This window comes from Cricetulus griseus, assembly GCF_003668045.3.
Source record: "Cricetulus griseus strain 17A/GY chromosome 1 unlocalized genomic scaffold, alternate assembly CriGri-PICRH-1.0 chr1_0, whole genome shotgun sequence".
NCBI lineage: Eukaryota > Metazoa > Chordata > Mammalia > Rodentia > Cricetidae > Cricetulus > Cricetulus griseus.
This window is the reverse complement of record NW_023276806.1, coordinates 48,812,457-48,830,292: the sequence shown is the minus strand read 5'-3', so window position 1 is coordinate 48,830,292 and position 17,836 is coordinate 48,812,457. Positions and strand designations below refer to the sequence as shown.

At 44.4% G+C, this 17,836-nt stretch overlaps 1 protein-coding gene across 4 annotated transcripts in view; it reads left to right on the top strand.

Moving 5' to 3' along the window:
- Window positions 1-17,836, top strand: part of Sort1 (sortilin 1) — an 80,465-nt gene continuing 62,629 nt past the window's right edge. For 2 of the 4 annotated variants that reach the window (XM_027395493.2, XM_027395491.2), the window contains exon 1: window positions 1-330. In XM_027395493.2, coding sequence (XP_027251294.1) covers window positions 31-330 — 300 coding nt within the window. In that variant the 5' untranslated portion in view covers window positions 1-30. The remainder of the gene's footprint in view (window positions 331-17,836) is intronic. The other 2 variants (XM_027395495.2, XM_027395494.2) reach the window with 1 other exon arrangement.

Genomic DNA, 17,836 nt, shown 5'->3' with positions numbered 1-17,836 from the left:
AGGTGTCAGCGGCGTCTGCATTCGGCGGCGATGGAGCGGCCCCGGGGAGCTGCGGACGGCCTCTCGCGCTGGCCCCTCGGCCTCCTCCTGCTCCTGCAGCTGCTGCCGCCGGCCGCCGTCGGCCAGGACCGGCTGGACGCGCCGCCTCCGCCCGCGCCGCCTCCGCTGCGCTGGGCCGGGCCGGTCGGGGTGAGCTGGGGGCTGCGCGCTGCCGCGCCCGGGGGCCCCGTCCCCCGCGCTGGCCGTTGGCGCCGCGCGGCGCCTGCCGAGGACCAGGGCTGCGGCCGCCTCCCGGACTTCGTCGCCAAGCTGGCCAACAACACGCACCAGGTAAACGCGCGGGGGCCCGGGAGCCCCCCACAGTGGGACCAACCCCTCCCGGCTCGCGGTCCCCCTCGGCCGCCCCTCTCCCGCTGCACGCTACGAGGCTGGCTCGAAACCCTGGCTGCGGAGGGCGGCGGGGCGCGGGGGCGGCGCGGGTCGGGGTAGCTGCGGCCCGCCGGGCTGTGTGTCGTCACAGCAGAGGCAATCCGAGACTTTCACTCGCCGCATTCTTTGGCTTCTCAAGTTGTCAGAATCTCCGGGTCATCCCCGTTTCCCCCCCAGCCCCCACCCCGAATCTAGAATATCGGGTCCACCAACGCTGTTACCTACCAGGAAGCTGGAGGCATAATTACCCCTTGAGTGATTGCGGGAGAAGTTGGGCTGCCCAGAGGCAGAGGTGTGCCCTCTTCTGGGTCGGTACTTTCGGGGTGGTGAGGCTGGCGTCCAGAAATCCCACAGCAGTTGTTGTTAGGTCAAGGCTTGGGTTTCCATATTAAAGGAACACGCATGGAAACGAAGATGACATTGAGATCCAGCCATAAAATGACATCTCCGCTGCTCCTAAACAAAACAAAACAAAACAAAACAAAACAAAACAAAACAAAAATATGGTTCAAGATGTTTTCTCAGGATGCAAGCGCAGAACCCTCTGACCTGACCCAAAATGACCTTGAGAGGCTTCCCGAACCAAAAACCAAAACCCTAAACCCTGTGTGCAGAGCCCAGAGAACAGAGCAGGACCTCTGGGACCTAGATTAGAAGCAGTTGCAGGACAGACCAGAATTATCCAGAAGTTCCATCTGGATGGTCTCACAGAGTTGCCAACTGTCCCAAATATGAGTCGGGGTTATAACCTATCACCCCTCTCTCTATAACCTGTCACGAACCCCAGGCTCTTTAAATTCCCTTGCTCCAGACCCATTGTGGAAAGAGGCTCCAGGGTGCCATGTTTCCTTGTAGGTGGACCTACGATGAGACTGGTGTTGGCTTCTGTGAGTGACCCGAGAGTCTATGATTTGTCTTATTCCTTCAACGCTGGCCTCTAACCTAGTGTTGAACCCTGATCAGGACCGCTCTATCCTGACCTGAATTCTAATAACTATAAAGCATACTACAGAGGTTCCTCTTGAGCCTCTTGGTCAAGACTTTACAAGTTGTGTTGTTTCTGTTTTGGGGCACAAGTATCCGAACCTTGACACATTACTGCATTGAGAAACTGTTGGCAAAGTCTTGGTTTCAGCATAACTAGAGCATTTTCCTCCTCTATTTTGCTAAAATTAACAATTGTTGCAACCCACACATGGGGGAAAGGCATCTTCAGTTCACTGTGTTTTCTGTTGTCTTTTCCTCTTTTCAAAGAGAAATTGTACACTGAGAGGGAAGTAGGTAACTCGTGTTCTGTACCTGTTCTGTCTTTGTTTACATTCCATCTCAGTGTCACTGGAACCTCAGTGTCCCCTTGGGCTTTCTTTTGAGATCCATCCTTGCTAGTGTGACATAATTATCCAATCAGGGGACACAAGAAAAACTGATGAGCCCAAGCAGCAAGCTGTATGAGGGTAGTTAAGAGGTGCTGAAGGGTGAGACTGGTTGGGCGCAGATAAAGTGGAATAAATACTGGAAAATCTTCCTATTTAATGAAAAAAATGATGTAGACTTCCCTTTCTCAGTAGGTTGAGAAAGAGTTTACAACACCGATACTTCATGCAGATTATGCCAGGCCCGCAGCTTCCTTGCACCAGCCAGACCCAGCAATCTTACCCCATATTTCAGATCCTTCTCTTGCTGCATGACCCGTCTTCAGATCTGCAACAATCCCTGGTTGAATATGTCATTAATAATAAACCGATTCCAAAGGAAGAGACAGAGAAACCTGGTTCAAGAAATGCAGAAACCTCCTTCTTTGGAATTCATAATCAAAGCGTTTTTCTCTATTTCATTTTATTTAGTTACAGTTTGTTTTTTTTCTTCTTCTTCAATCTTCTCTATTAAAATGGCTGGCTCCCCCCTCCTCAGTCATTACCCTTCCATAATTATTCTTAATCGAGTTTATCCTTTTTGTAATTTGAATGCCTGGGTTTCTATTGTTGTTTGTTTACGTGGAACCTTTGTTAACTGCCTTCAACTTAGAAGTCAAGGTAGTTCTCAAAAGCTCAACTTCTTCCAGAAATTATGAAGTAATTCTTGTGTTTTTCAAGTCTGTGTTTTCTCAGATGTCATAATAACATCACGCTACACTGGACTGAAGAGATCTGGTATTTGGGGACCCTTTATAACAGGGTGAAATAAAAGCATCAGCGTAACAGAACAACTTATTTATTAAATTTATTGTCAGAGACATTGTGTATTTTCAGACAGTTGGAGTGGGAAGGTGTTTTTTGGAGTCTTTTTTTTTCTGTAAAATGTGAAAGGATCCAACCCCCCCCCCCAGAAAAAACACAGAAGCTCTTAGTTCTCATTTCTTACAACTTGGTGGGTTTTTTTGGTTTTTGGTTTTTGGTTTTTTTTTTTTTTTTCTTTCAAATCCTATCATGAATGTGTGTGAATGCTTCCCAAAGGCTCAGAGCTGGGCGGGGAGGGGCTGCCAAATTACAAAGGTATTAAGGCATGACAATGCACAACTGCTAAAGGTTTTAGCAAGTCTCTAGACTGGCTCCTATAGCTTATAATAATTTATACCATGGTGGTAGGGGAGGGGTTGCTGGGGATTAAACCCCACACCTTGCTCATACTAGGCAAGTGCTTGTTCTGCCACTAAGCCATATTCCCAGCTCTAGCATTTCATCTTAGGAAATTTACAAAGTAAAGAGTATGCCTTTATATTGTGGCTTTTCACCCTATGCTGTGACTCGGGCTTCTTAACTCATGAAACCCAGTAAGTTGTTCTCTTCCCTGAGCCTCCCTGTTTCTCTCTAGGTTTCCTTTCATAGTCTTTTAGATCTTGGTTGTAAGTCTGTTTCAAGTGTGTTGTATTTATTTTGATGGCATATGCTGTTCACAAAGGGGTCATAATGAGTCAGTGATCTATGGGATTGAAGTAAGCAGAGAAAATACATCTTTTTCCTAGTTACAGTACTATCAATAAATACAATAAACTCGTAAGAAAGTGGAAATAAAAAATATTGGCTGTTACTGAAACAGCAAAAAGAATGGCAAGACAATGAAGGCCGAAGATCACTGCTTACATCTTACAAAAAACAAAACAAAACAAAACAAAACAAAACAAAAAACCACCCTATACTTCCTGATCTTGTTCTGAGGGTTTGGCATGCCATGGAAAGACTCTGCAGCCCCCTGGGGCAGGCGCTGGGCCAGGCTTGCCTGCGTTTGAGTTCTCACTGTTATTATGTTAGCTTCACTAAGTTACTTAAGCCTACCCATCTCGTTCCTAATCTTTAAAATGGAGCTAAGCAAGCATGCTTAGGAGAAGCAAACAAGGGTGCATAAAGTTACTCTCTGCATTAGCAGACCCAAAGTCCCTGATACTTAGCACTCAGTTACAAGTGTTGCTTTCTTTCTTCATCCATGGACTTTCTTAGCCTCAATTGTCTTCTATTGCTCTTAACCCCTTCTATTGCTCAGGCCTCAGTATTAAGCGACTGTTGCCTTTATGTGTTTGGAATGTTCACAGCACATATAACCTTTGTACATGGGAGAAATTGAGCAGGCCCAGAGGATTTTCTTAATCTTGGTTGCTAAGTTGGGTTGCTTCAAAACATTCCCCCATAAGCACCCCTTTGAGGGTAGGCATGAAAGTCTGTCTTAAAGAAACAGTAGACATGCCTTTCTTGGCCAGAGTCACAGTGGTGGCTGACATAATTTCCTTGCTTCTCATTCCTGTGTACAGACCATTTGATAATTTCCTTAAAAGTTCTTAAACTTATGATTAACAGGGCCGGGAGCCGTTGCTCACTCCTCCCTAGGCTCCTGTCACTGGCTACTTTACCCATAACTTCCCAGCTTCTACCCTGACATCAAAGCCTCTGGTTCCTTAAGCAAACAGGCCCTGTGGAGAGGCTGTTGTGCGGCCTCAGCCCTGAGAAGAATGCCTGTGTTTGTTTGCCACACTGGCAGGGCTGAGTCCCGGCAGAGGGCTTGGTGTGTCTGTTGGCGCCTTCGGAGAGCTGCCGTTCCCAGACTGTTGGGGATCACCAGACCTTTGTAACACCCGAAAATCTTAACTTTAACTGTCCCAGAACTTCCTGCCTCATTTACCCCAGCAATAGCCTGTCTTCATTCTGCACCCTACCCCACCCCCATCCTCCAATTCTCCACTTCCACTCTCCAGTTTATCTCATTTCTTACAAGGCCCTTTCCACTCAATTTTGGGTCAAGGCACAGGAATTCAGGAGGCTGCCCCTCTTGGTCCTGGTTGAGCAGAGTGAGCCATGGCCTCAGGGAGAGAAGCCCTCTCCCATACGGACAGGCCTGCTGGTGATTTTAGGATGACACATGCTCTGCATTCCCGGGGGAACCATTCGCAGCTATGATGAGTCAGGTCTCTTTCACCTGGGGAAAGGCTGATCTCCTGAAGGGCCCAGCTTTGGTTGACATGAAGGTAAAAGGCTAGCCAGGTGTGACAAATGGCTCAAAAGGAATAGGTTATAATAGGTAAGTTCACTGCTGGCTCCGGTATTTGCCTCTATGAATTGCAATTTTTAGTTAGAAGTTCTTGTGTTCTCTCTGCCTGGGAAGGTGACTGGAAGCAGCTCCTGTCTGGTCCGTTTCTAAAGGAACTCCTCTTTCTATAGCAATGTTAGCGACACTGCTCCGTCCGCTCTTCTGCTTTTTTGTGTGTCAGGCTCACGAAGGGAGGCTGCTCACAACTTCTTCTGAGCTCAGTCATTTGCAAGCAGCTCTTGTCAGCAGGCATCGTCTCCCAGTGGGTGACTGCCATGTCTGTACACCTCGGTTTCGTCATTGGTAATCTCTTACCCTATGTGATTACCAGATGGCATTTGTGGGCATCAGCGGGAGAACTTTCCTCCTCCTCCTCCTCCTCCTCCTCCTCCTCCTCCTCCTCCTCCTCCTCCTCCTCCAATCCTGTCCTCTCTCCCACCACCTCAATCTCTGCTATCCAGGAAATGATAGCTTCATTCGGATGCAGGAGAAAGGAGGCTCAGACGTTTTATACAATGAGGAACTAATGCTGAAGCAGAAAATGCATCCAATTTGACTTGCAGCCCCCATAGAAAGAGATAGATTATGCTGGCTCCAGAAATATTAGGAAAAAGCTACTATATTTGTGAGTTTCTGTCTTGGTAACCAGAACGTCTTTTGCATCTTTTAACCTCTCCTTTTGGAAATTTGGTAGACACTTTTCACCCCACTTTATTGCCTCAGGTCTGTGTAGGTGGGTTTCAGGGGTGCTTGAAGAACAAAGCAGTCTGTGTTTCATTGCTTAATGGTGGCTCCATTCAGAAATGGGCTAGTAAATTAGTTTTGAACTAGTTTGGTTGAAAGTATTCAGACAAGATCTTTGTATTGGTAGACTGTTAAGTGAAAGCTGGACACGTGGGTCTGTTTAAACATCGAGGCTAACGCGTCTTCTCTGCCCTCAGCCCAGTCTCAAAAAAAAAAAAAAAAAAAAAAAAAAAACCCACTAAAAACAGAGCCTGTGGTTCTCTGCTGAGAAAGCACTCTGTGGTGTAGCTTACCTTCTTTTTTGTGTTTCAGTCTCTGTCCCTCAATTCTCATCTATGGGGTTCAAGTTTTGGATTAGCATAGAAATGTTTTTAAAGAATTATGTGATCCACACAGAAGAAGAGGCCAGAGGCAATGATCACAAATGTTTATTGGTTGATTCCAAATCTAGAAGAAAATTTTGGCTGTTCAGTTTGCTGGTGGATCTTGCACATAGTGTGGATTTCACATCTAGAGGTGATCCTCTGCCACTGGCTTCAGTGAGATGCAAGCATTCCCAAAAGAGAATAGGATGCTTTCCAGGCAGTTATGAAGGACCCTTGCCTCTGATTTATTGTCTCTTATTGCCTGAAAATTTTAACTAATAAATAATTTTAACTAATAAAAGCTACTCGTTTGGGTAGCTCAAACATGGATCCCATAGCTATGTAGCAGTAAGCATGAGGTTTTCTGTGGTCTGTTTTTTCTTTTTCCTAAACTGGAGCTTTTTTGCTTGTTTGTCCTCTTTCTAACAACCCAAGTATTTGAAAATATATGGTAGGCATACTCTAAGCCTATGCACGTGGGGAAACTCAGTTGTGATGGACTGACTTGATTTGTTGTCATCAGAAGAAAACGTTCGTGGGTTCCTCTCTGTGTGTGGGGGGGGAGGTGTCTCTGGCTACTAGCTTTTCTATGTTGGCTTTTGCTTAAGGTTTTGTTCTGTATTGAGCTCTAGTGTTGCACTCCTGTGTTAAGGTTTTGCTCTGTGTCAAGCTCTGGTGTTACACTCCTGCCGGTTTTCAAGTCTGGCTCAACCCCCTTAAGGACCAAGAGATTGAATTGGGAAAAGCAGTTTTACTTTGATTCTTTTCAGACAAGATAGCTCCAATCAGATGCTTGTATGGCACCTGCTATTTGCAGAAGGAATCCAGAACATCATTTAGTTGCATACAAAATGCCCAAGACATATCTTAATATGCACACTTGAGTTATGGCTCTCCTGTGTTCATGGCTCTGTGCTCATGGAGAATTATTTTACTTCTGTGACCTTCATAGTGCTTTTGTTGTTGGGTTTTTTTGGGGGGGTTGTTTTTGGTCTTTAAACTAGAGAGCCATACTCTCTAGTTGTTCAGAGGGTCAAACAGGAAGTTTTATGGAAGTATCATATTAAATGTAATGTAGTAGGTAGGTGCCCTGTTCATGAGCCTCTTGCTGTATGTTGAGTGGAGCCCAGGGGTGTGTCTTTTTTTTTTTCCTTTGGTTTTTGGAGACAGGGTTTCTCTGTATTGCTTTGGAGCCTGTCCTGGAACTCACTCTGTAGACCAGGCTGGCCTAGAACTCACAGAGATGCCCCTGCCTCTGCCTCCTGAGTGCTGGGATTAAAGGCATGCGCCACCAACACCCAGCTGCAGGGGTGTGTCTTAACAAAGCTAACCTATTGATGCCTTTGTACAGATTTTGGTGTTCAAAAGTGGCTTCCTAGGAGTGTGCAGGAAGGCAGGGCCTTACAGAGCAGTGCTCTGGGAAGGCCAGGTGGAGAGATCGGTAAAGGCACTAAGACAAGAAACTATGAAACCAGCTCTAGGGATGGGGGGTGGAAATACTGTTTTGGGGAGTGATAATGATAAGACTAACTCATGTTGCCATGAAAACACTTTTGAGAAGTAAAATTGAAAGCTGTTTAGGGAAATGGAGAGGGCAGCCAGCAGTGTGGACAGAGAGTTTTGAAAGATCATCAGTGAAAGTGTTTTACCAGAAAGTGCTAGACTTGAGGCCAGAGCTGGAGAAACCAGAGGTGGCATTGGGGAACCAGAAACAACATTGCTTTCAGAGGCTGCCCATTGCTGTGGGCTGAAGGAATATGCCCTACAAGAGACATAGATGGAGGACAGGGTGTCCCCGAGGTTCAAAGGCTCCAAGGAATACATTTGGACTCTAGACATTATTTTTTCTTAAATATTTATGTGTGTGTAAGTGCAGGTACACACATGTCATGGCAAGCATGTGAAGATGAGAGAATGTCTCTCAGGAGTCCTCCTTTCCTGCCATCTTTTCGGAAGGATCAAGCTCAGGTAGTCATGCCTGAGTGCAAGCACCTCTCTACCCACTGAGCCATCTCACCAGCCCAACGCTGGATGGTGAATGGGAGCCACAGTATGAGAAACCTGGATGCCCATGACTGCATTTCTTTTGTTTGAATGTTTATGATCTCTGGGATAAGGTTGAATGCTGGCTGCTCATGTGTTTAGTGGCTTCTTAATCTGTCACCACCCTTGCATCTCCTGTTGAAGCTAGACGACCTGTTGAGTCATACTTTGTTAGGGCCTTCGCTCGTCACATGCTCTACTTTTACTGTTGAGACCAGATGATAGCTCACTGGCTAAGAGCTGGGAGTGAACCCAGATGTCCCAACACAATGCTGCATTTGGAAGTCCACAAACAGGTTTTAAATCAATGCATCTGTCATGGAGGTAAGGCAAGGCTGTGGACTCCATTTCTAAGTCCTGTAGTTGGGAACCTCTTTCTGCTCCTTGAGGTCACAATGCCTTCAACAGGGCCCAGTCTTTCGAAGCCTCCAGTCCCCCTTGCATAAAACATAGTCATTACCACAAGGCTTTGAAGAGAAAGCGTAAGTGGATGTTTTGGAAACCTTTACATGCCCTGTATGTGTGACCAGTATAATTTCTTAATAAGCTTGTTGACCTGTTGCAGCCTCCACAGGGCCCAGTTGTCAGCCAAATGATCCTGGTAAATACAGCCCTTGAACCAGCTCCTGAGGAAGATGTGCATCAGGGGATGGATGGATGAGGCAAAGGAGCATTTCTCTCTTGGCAGGGTTGGTTGACAGGCTTGGGTGGGGGGGGCACAAAGGGGAGCAAGTCAAGCTTGGCAGAAATGTACATAGCATATGTTATGGAGTTATTCCGTTTTTTGCCTTAGTGATCCCATCAAGTTCTAACTTGTTTGAGTTAACACTTGAAGGTGGGTGTGGTACAGAATCCCAGGTATTAGACCTAGATTTGAACTTCAGTGGTAACCATGGGCACATCAATCTTTCTTAACCTCATTTTTTTTCATTGATAAAAAAGGGAAATCTAATGTCCATCTCTTAGGGTCATTGTACAGTTTCAAATTGAGATTTAGAATGAATCCAACTCTATTTTTTGCATAATTAAAAAAATGATTCTTTGTGAATCACACCATGCACCCTGATCCCACTCAGCTCCCGGCTCTCCCACATCTGCCCTCCACCCCTGCAATCTTCCCAAAAAAGGAAAAACAAAATCTCACTGTAGAAGTTGCTGTGTACAGTGTGTCTCAGTGTCTCACATAGTATATTCTTTTGTACAAATGATCTTTGCAATGGTCATGGTCTGGTTTGAGGCCTCTGGCTTCTGCTACACCACCAATACTGGACCCTCACTGGGACTCTTCTTGGATACCCTGTTGTTGCCCTGAGTCATGGATATCCTGTAGTTTTGGGTCTGTAGGACCAGCCCCTTCACCAGCTCACAGGTGGGGTAGGTGTTGATTTGGGTCAACTCAAAGCCCTTGGTCTGGGCCTGGGTGGTAGCTGAGTTGGTCAGCCCACCTGCTCTTCTGTGTCCATGCCACTGAAATCATCTCTCCCAGAGTGCACAGGCAAGGGGCAGGGCCAGCTCTCCCCCATGCCACCAAGGCCAGCGCTCCCTTCTTATTGAGGGTGTTTATAATTGTCTTTACAAACTTCTGATCTATTACCAGTTAGATGCATAAATATTTATTTACACATTTTTATAGTCACAATATTCTTGGAGATTTCAGGCTACTAACAGGAGCCAACTCTGTATTAAGAAATATGTGTATGGATTCTCAGTACCTGTGGGTTCCTTATCTATGAATGAAAAGTATTTTTTCAAATTATATCTATAGGATGGGGAAATAGTTCATTCCATAGAGCGCTTGCCAGGCAAGCACAGGGACCTGAACTTGGTCCCCAGAACTCACATGAAAAGCCAGGTATGATGGCATTGGACAGGCAAAGAGAGGATTCCTGGGGCTTACTGGCTGGTCAGTCTACCTGTATGAGCAAGCACTCAGTTCAGTGAAAAACCCTATCTTAAAAAAATAGGGTGGAGAGTGATTGTGGAAGAGAGTGGGTATCAACCTTCCACATGCATGTGGACACACATTCGGACCTGCTCACAAACACATACACAGCCATGCACCAAGCATGCATGCACACACATACACCAAACACACACAATACTCAAATTCTCTCTCAGACACAAACATACACACCTTCTCTCTCTCTCTCTCTCTCTCTCTCTCTCTCTCTCTCTCTCTCTGTCTCACACACACACACACACACACACACACACACACACACACACACTGCATGTAGAGTAAACATGTGTGGACTTTCTTTGGTACTTATTCTCTAGACAAAATCACAGCTGTATCGGTTATTACAGATGGAGATGATTTACAGTATATTAGATGAGAAGAAACATGTAAATGATATGTTAACATTCCATTATTTAATATAAAGAAATTGAGTTTGGTAGATGTTATTAACCAAAGGAGATAGGGGCAAGGGCAGTGCACCTGGAATACCAATGGGTGACCATGATGATTATATCCTTGAACTTGGTAAAGGTGGAGGCAGATAAAAGACAGAATCCTTCCTTCCTTCCTCCCTCCCTCCCTATCTCCCTCTTTCCCTCCCTCCCTCCTTCCCTTCCTCCCTCCAGGCAGGGTTTCTCTATGTAGCTTGGCTGGCCTGGAGCTCACTTTATAGGTCAAGCTGACCTCAAACCCATAAGAAATCCACCTGCCTCTGCCTACCCAGTGGTGAGGATAAAGTCATGAGCCAACTCATCCAGGAGTATCCTTCCAAACTTACTTTTATTCGTAAAGTATTTTTTATTTATTCATTGTCAATTTCATACATGTATACAATGTATCCTGATTGTATCCACCCCTGGACACCCTGATCAAACTGACTTTCTTGAAGCTATGGATGATGGAGGGGGAATAATGATCAAATTAATAATCAGAAAAAAGTCACCAGATACACACTTATTTGGCTAAGATAGTTTCAGGTATGTAGTGAGTTTGAAATAACTTACAATTGTGTATAAAGTCTGCGTGTAGTTTAATAACAACTTCTTTTCTCCTTTGAGTTTCAGTTTACTGGAGTTAGTGACTCTGGGGAATAGCACCTTGCATGTTTTAGCACTTCATCAGCCAAGCAGCCATGGTAGCTTTTTACCCTACTGGTGTCAGTGAGGCTAAAGAAATATCAATTAGATGTGGTAGGTACTTCTCAGGGCTGTGCTTGGTAGGATGTTAGAACATAATGCTGAAGGAATTGGTTGAGTATATGTATGTTTCTTTAACCCGCCCTGTCACAGCTTCTGTGCTTATGTTAATCCTCCATTCCAGTTAAAGTGACCCTCTCGCTAGTCTCTTAAGCTCTGTTGCTCACCATCTTGTCTGAATACCCTCCCAAGCCTGGCCACTTCCTCCTGTTCTTTCCTGTAGCAGCCGCTGGTACCATGGAGCACAGAACTTACAGTGTTCTGTTTTGTGTCAATTTGGTTTCTAAAAGCATTTTTCTCCGGATTCTCAACTCTTTAAAGGCTGCATCCTGAGTTCATTTTGTCTCACAGAATGTTGGAGCAAAAGGAGCATTTAGCTGTTGTCTGGAGTTGAATAGATAGGACTGTGAAACCATGTCTTGTCACTTACCAACTGTGTGACTTTGGGCAGATTATTTAGCTTCTCTGAGCAACTTTCTTCACTTATAAAGTAGCAATGATGCTTTATAATAACATAAATACTGCCTTAAAAATACATAAATAAAGGGGCTGGAAAGATGGCTCAGTGGTTAAGAGTGCTGGCTGCTCTCCTAGAGGATCTGAGTTCAATTCCCAGCAACCACATGGTAGCTCACAACCATCTATAATGAGATCTGATGCCTTCTTCTGGTGTCCAGTCATATATGCAGAGCTCTCATATATTAAAAAAAACATAAATAATATATAATAGTGGTGTAATAAATGCTCTGTCAGGGGCTTGGCTGGTGGAGTCTCCCCTAACATCATGAGTGAGGCCCTGAGCTAGAACACAGCATACCCCTGTCATCCTAGCACTCCAGAGGTGGAGGCTGCAGGACCAGAAGCTCAACCCTATCATTGGGTACATAGGAAATTCAAGGACAGCATGGGACACCGATACCCTATTTAAAACAAAAAAACAAAAAACCCAGTGGTTTAATGAGCACATGTATATGTTAGACCTCCACTGGATCCCAGATCCTGGGCGCTAACACAGAACAAAACAGATAGCCCTCTGACCTTCCCATTTATATTTTATATCTGTTGCTTTATGAACGAATGAGAAAATGGCCAACAATGTGTAATTATAAATATGGCAAGGAAAGAAGCAACCACAGGAGAGTAATTGGTAGAGGCCCATTTATTTGGGACTGTAAGATCTTGTTGAGACATTACTTAAACTGATACGGAAGATGAATGGGATTTTGCCAGGAGGAACACCCCAGGCAGAGAACAGCATGTTCATAAAGCCTGGGGCAAGGAAGAGCTTAGTGTACTCAAGATCTGGAAGAAAGCCAGTGTGGCTTAGGGAGTGAGGGACTGAGTCCCCACACCCAGTGGCTGAGCAGCCAGCTTTATGGTCCTGCCAGCTTGGCCCACAGCTAGCATGTGTCTCTCCCTCCTCGGCCTCCCTCTGAGACCGGACTTGAATGTAAAACATGAAATGGTAAACATTGTAAAATGTATCTCATTTATGGGGTAGGGTTAGAAATGAATTGTTTCAAGAAGTTGGTTTTTTAAAAAAGCCTACTTCTTGAAGTACCTAAGACTTTTTTTTTCCAAGACAGAGTTCTCTAGAGTCTGTTCTGAAACTTACTCTGTAGACCAGGCTGGCCTCAAACTCACAGAGATCTGCCTGCCTCTTCCTTCCTGAGTACTGGGATTAAAGGCGTGTGCTACCATCACCCAGCAAAACTTTGTTCTTTTTAATGAATTTTTTTCCTAAAATTCCTTGGCCTTTTTAGTCTGTTGTATGGCACTGGAACATTAAGAAGCTGGATCAGGCTACCCCAGAACTACCTTAATGTGGTGTGTTGTTTAAAGCCTGCAGCATCCAGCAATAGGGCTGTTCACTCCAGTATTCACTGGCCTGTATTCTCAGACTGAGCACTGAAGTCTGCTTGCTTAAGATTTTGTTTGTTTATTGTGCAGAAACTATATTCTCCTTGCAATACCCTGCCTCTTCCTGCTGCTGTCCCTGTCTGTCTTTAGGAGCACCATTCCCCAAATTTAATTAGTTTCCTCCATAAGCTAAGAAGACAGATTTTGGTAAGTCGAATTAGAATGATAACATGCAGTTTTTCTCATGCAGGTCTAATGCATAACTTCTTAATGCATAGCTTCATAGCACATGCATTATACTGCACCAGAGGTCTGCACCACTTCCTTTCCCAGAGTGTCCTGCTCTTCCGTGTATCTAAATAATGTAGGGTTGCTCCTGTACATGGGTATTGGGATTAGGGGGCTGGTTTGTTGATTTAAAAGCAGTGGGAAAGCAAACGGAAAGGCGAAAGTCTTGCTGAGTCACAGAGTCGCAGTGCTTAGGGAACAGAGGCATTACCACTGCACTCTGCAGCGCCCTCCCCCACCATCGTGATGTTAGGCAGCAAGTTCACAGGCTTCTGGCGTGGATGAAAATAAACCCCAGGCTGCCAGATTATTAGCCTTGTGTTCTCCCTGTCTTCCTGCCTCTCAGAGAACTCTGAATAATTGAATAGATTTTGAAAACTTGTATTTTTTTTAATGTTTAGTTTTTTTCATTTCTAAGAATAGCTTCCATGAGAACTGGAACATTTGTGATCTTATTTTTGGCCCGTGTTTTCTGATTCTAGCAATGCCTCATTTAACAGAACTAAATTCTGTAAAGATTGTTCTTCCTGCCCGCAAAAGTATTGCGTTGCAGACCTTTCCTGCATGTCATGCATCCGGTCCCTGTGTCCTCCTGTTGGAATTTGGAAGCTTAACTCTGGATTCCCAGTCTTGAGAGGCTCACCTATGCCGTAGGATTCTTAGCCCTGTGTGTGGAGGAGGAGGATTCGTTTTTCACCCTCAAGGAAATGGATTCCCAAGAGAGAAGATGATTTGCGTCTTCTTTCCTCACCCGTTGGTTACTGGCCTAGGTAGGATGCAAGTTCATAGTGCCGCTTTCCCAAGCACTGTGACATCTTCCATAGATTGTCTGGCATGTTTAGCTCTAGTGCTTACATTTCTGCAGGAGAGAAGTCTGTTTACAGAATTTGAGCGTACAAACCCAGAGCCTGTATTATCCCTGCTTCTCCCCCAGGGGTTGGAATAGCACATGATGGGTGCAGTCAGTCAGCCCTTTGCAGGTACTGGTTCTGCATTCAAAGACTCAACTAATTTTGAATTTAAAAATTTCAGAAAAACAATTTTTTGCCTGTATTGAACATATACAGATGTTTTTGTTGCCAGTATCTTCAGTAACCCAGTGTGACTGTTGATTATATTTAGCATTTACATCATATAAGTAGTTTAGAGTTGATTTAGGGAACAGGGGAGGAGCGTTATGTATAAACACTGTGAGTTGGATTTAAGTAACTTGAGCATCATGGATGTAGTATCCACAGGGGCCCAGGAACCCATCCCCCACAGATACTGAGGGGACATGGTTTGTTGAAGGAAGGCAAGTTTATGGTAGTCCACCATTGCATTCTCCTCTTTTCGAGCCAAGAGAGGCTGCTCCTGACTGTAAGGTGGCAGCACCATCTGCAAGTGCCCCAGCCTGCCACTCATTCTGGTAAGGTGGTCTTATGCTCACTGGAGCCAGTGTTAATTCCTCCAGTATTTGACTTTTAAACCAGGTATAACTAGATAGGCCCCAACTTCTCATGATTGAGTTTTGCAAAGCTATGTGACCCTTTAGACCATCGGCAAGTTCTCTGAGCTTATAGTAACAGTGACTTAATTAGGCTTCCAGTGTAATTACGTGTGAAGATGAAGTTATTTCTGTAAAGAATGTTGTGTTTTGTATGTCTTTCTTCACCTCTGACAGAACCACGGATTATCCACATGACTGCAGAAGGGGACATTGTGTTACCCATGGTCTGAAGTGTGTAGGCCTCCTGAGCTAAGAAGGCAGGAAGTGGGTGGGTGAGGCTTGCATCACCAGCTCACAGAGACGGAGTAACAAGCTGTCCCCTAATTTCTAGCAAGTTAGAAAGGTTTCCTGAAAAACTATTCCACAATCAGATGATAACTATTGATGCCAGGCAGCGAGTTCCTGCTGCCTAGAGCTCCCTATTTCCCAGAGTTCCAAACGGGGTAAACAAAAAGCTCAAAGTGAGTAGGAGGTGCTTCTGTGAATGACAAGGTTAGGAAGTGAATTAAGCAATCTGCCTTCCATCGAGGCTGCCTGTGTTCTTTGGACTCTGTGGCAGGGGCTCTCTGACACTGTCCTTAGCCTTCTGATGCATATGTCTGTTAGACATAAATAAGAATAAACTAATATGGGAGGTGGCTGGAGAAATGACTCAGTGGTTAAGAGCACTTGCTGCTCTTACAGAGCATCCAAGTCTAGTTCCCAGCACTACTTAGGGTGGCTCGCAAACCACATAGCGCTAAAAGTGATAAAGAGGAATGTGTCCCATAAATTCTATTGTTCATGTTTTATTTTACTATTTCGTGTATATGGGTGTTTTGCTAGTATCTATGTCTGTGTGCTACATGTGTGCCTGGTGCCTGCAGAAGCCAGAAGAGAGGGTCGGGTCCCCTGGAACTGGAGTTAACAGACATTTCAGAGCTGCCATGTAAGAAGTGCTGGCAATCAAACCCAGGAAACATAAATCTTTCTGGAAGCTGCAGTCATTTTATGTTCATATTTTAAATGGAATTCTTCCAGGTTTGTTTTTTTTTTTTCAATAATAAAGTAGTGTGGAACAGATTTTCATGGGTAACACAATGTCCACTTCTGCGGTCATGTGGATAATACATGGTTCTGTCAGAGGTGAAGAAAGACCTCGGATGATCTTGAACTTTTGATCTTACTGCCTCTACCTTCCAAGTGTCATGATTACAGGCCTGTCTCCCCATACCTGATGAGATCCTTGCCTTTTTCTGGTTGATTTGAAAACTCTTAATCTAACAATATTTTATCGAAGTGTCAATAATTTTTCCAAACTTTTTCAACCTTCTCCTTGGAATGTTATTATATAATTTCAAGAACAAAGTAAATCCTCATGGGTTCTGGTTTGTATCACTTTTGGCCAAAGTTGCTATCGTCTTTTTTTTTTTTTAATGTGCTTCATTTCTTTTTTAAAGATTCATTTCTTTTATGGTGTTTTGCCAGCATGTATGTCTGTGTGAGGGTGTAGGATCCCCTGGACTGGAGTTTCAGACAGTTGTGAGCTGCCATGTGGGTTCTGGGAATTGAACCCAGGTCCTCTAAAAGAGCAGTTAGTGCTCTTAACCATAGAGCCATCTCTCCAGTCCAGCCAAACTCTTCTTAAGGATTATAAATGTATTCCCTCTGTTCTAGCATGCTTAAGCCTTTGCTCCATTTAGAATGTGAGAGGGAAGTTAAGAATCCGCATTTTACTTATTCCCCATCTCTTTTGCCACTGAGCAGAAGTGCTAACCTTGTTATGTGCTAAGAGAAACCTCCTCCACTCCTGCTCTACTTTGTCCCAATGACCTCTCTAGTCAGCTCCTAAGCCGGTAGCTGGGACAGGAAACATAAATCTTTCTGGAAGCTGCAGTCATTTTATGTTCATTTGCTCCTAAAAGAATCAAACTGATATTCTGGCTGAACTTGACTGGTGAGCTTTCTGAACTGCTGTACGATTGAGTTTTCTGTGTCACTGCTCTGTGTGTCCTCTGGACGCTGCTGTTGGCCAGTTAATAGAGAGACAGCATATTTACAGAGTTTTTACTTTTTTTTTTAAAGTTCTGGTCTTTTTCTAGAGTACACATTTGGTTGACCAAAGGGCTCACATAGTCTTTGTGCTGAATTATTTACCTCTTCAGGATTCTAGGTTAGACTGATAACCTGTTGTCTACCAGAAACAGAAGACACTTGGGTTCTCCCTACAGTTTAGGGACATGTGTACAACTGACAAGTAACTTAAACTGGAGCTGGCAATTCCTCCTGCCTCGGCCTCCAGAGTGCTGCCACAGGAATACTATTAGAGCTTTTGAATTTTCCTAAAAGAAATACTTTGCCTTTGAGGCTTTTGTAGCCACAAAGCTTTATTCTCTGCTCTTATACATGATTTTTTATTCTTTCTTGATTAGAATAAATGAGCCAATGAGTTGATTGTTTTCAGCACTTTATACCACTGAAAGTCATTTCTTGCTGATAAATGATACATGGCCTCATCTCTTAGGGTGTTTCAAGCAGAAATGCTATTTCTCAAGCATCAGACATTTTCCTTTTTCTGTATTTTTATCCTCTTTCAGGTTTAAACTTAACGTGATTTATTCTGACCTTGAAATTATTTTAAAGAGTGTTTGTTAGCACTTACTGTATACTTAGCTCTATTTGGTGATATTAATAACCTTTTATTTGTGTTTCCTACATCAGTTACTTGTCTTACTGCTTACAAAACACCTGACCGAGAAGGAGAAGTTGGCTTTTCTCACAGTGTGAGGGCCCATGCCCGTCATGATGGGGAAGTTGTGGGTGGCAGGCACTTGATCCTAGTGCATCCCAGTCGGGAAGCAGAGAGAAACAAAGGCTGGTGCTCAGCTTGCTCTCTCCTTGTTATTCAGTCCTAGCCCTAAGTGCAGGAAATAGAGCCAGTCACATTTAGGGCATCTCTTCCCACCTC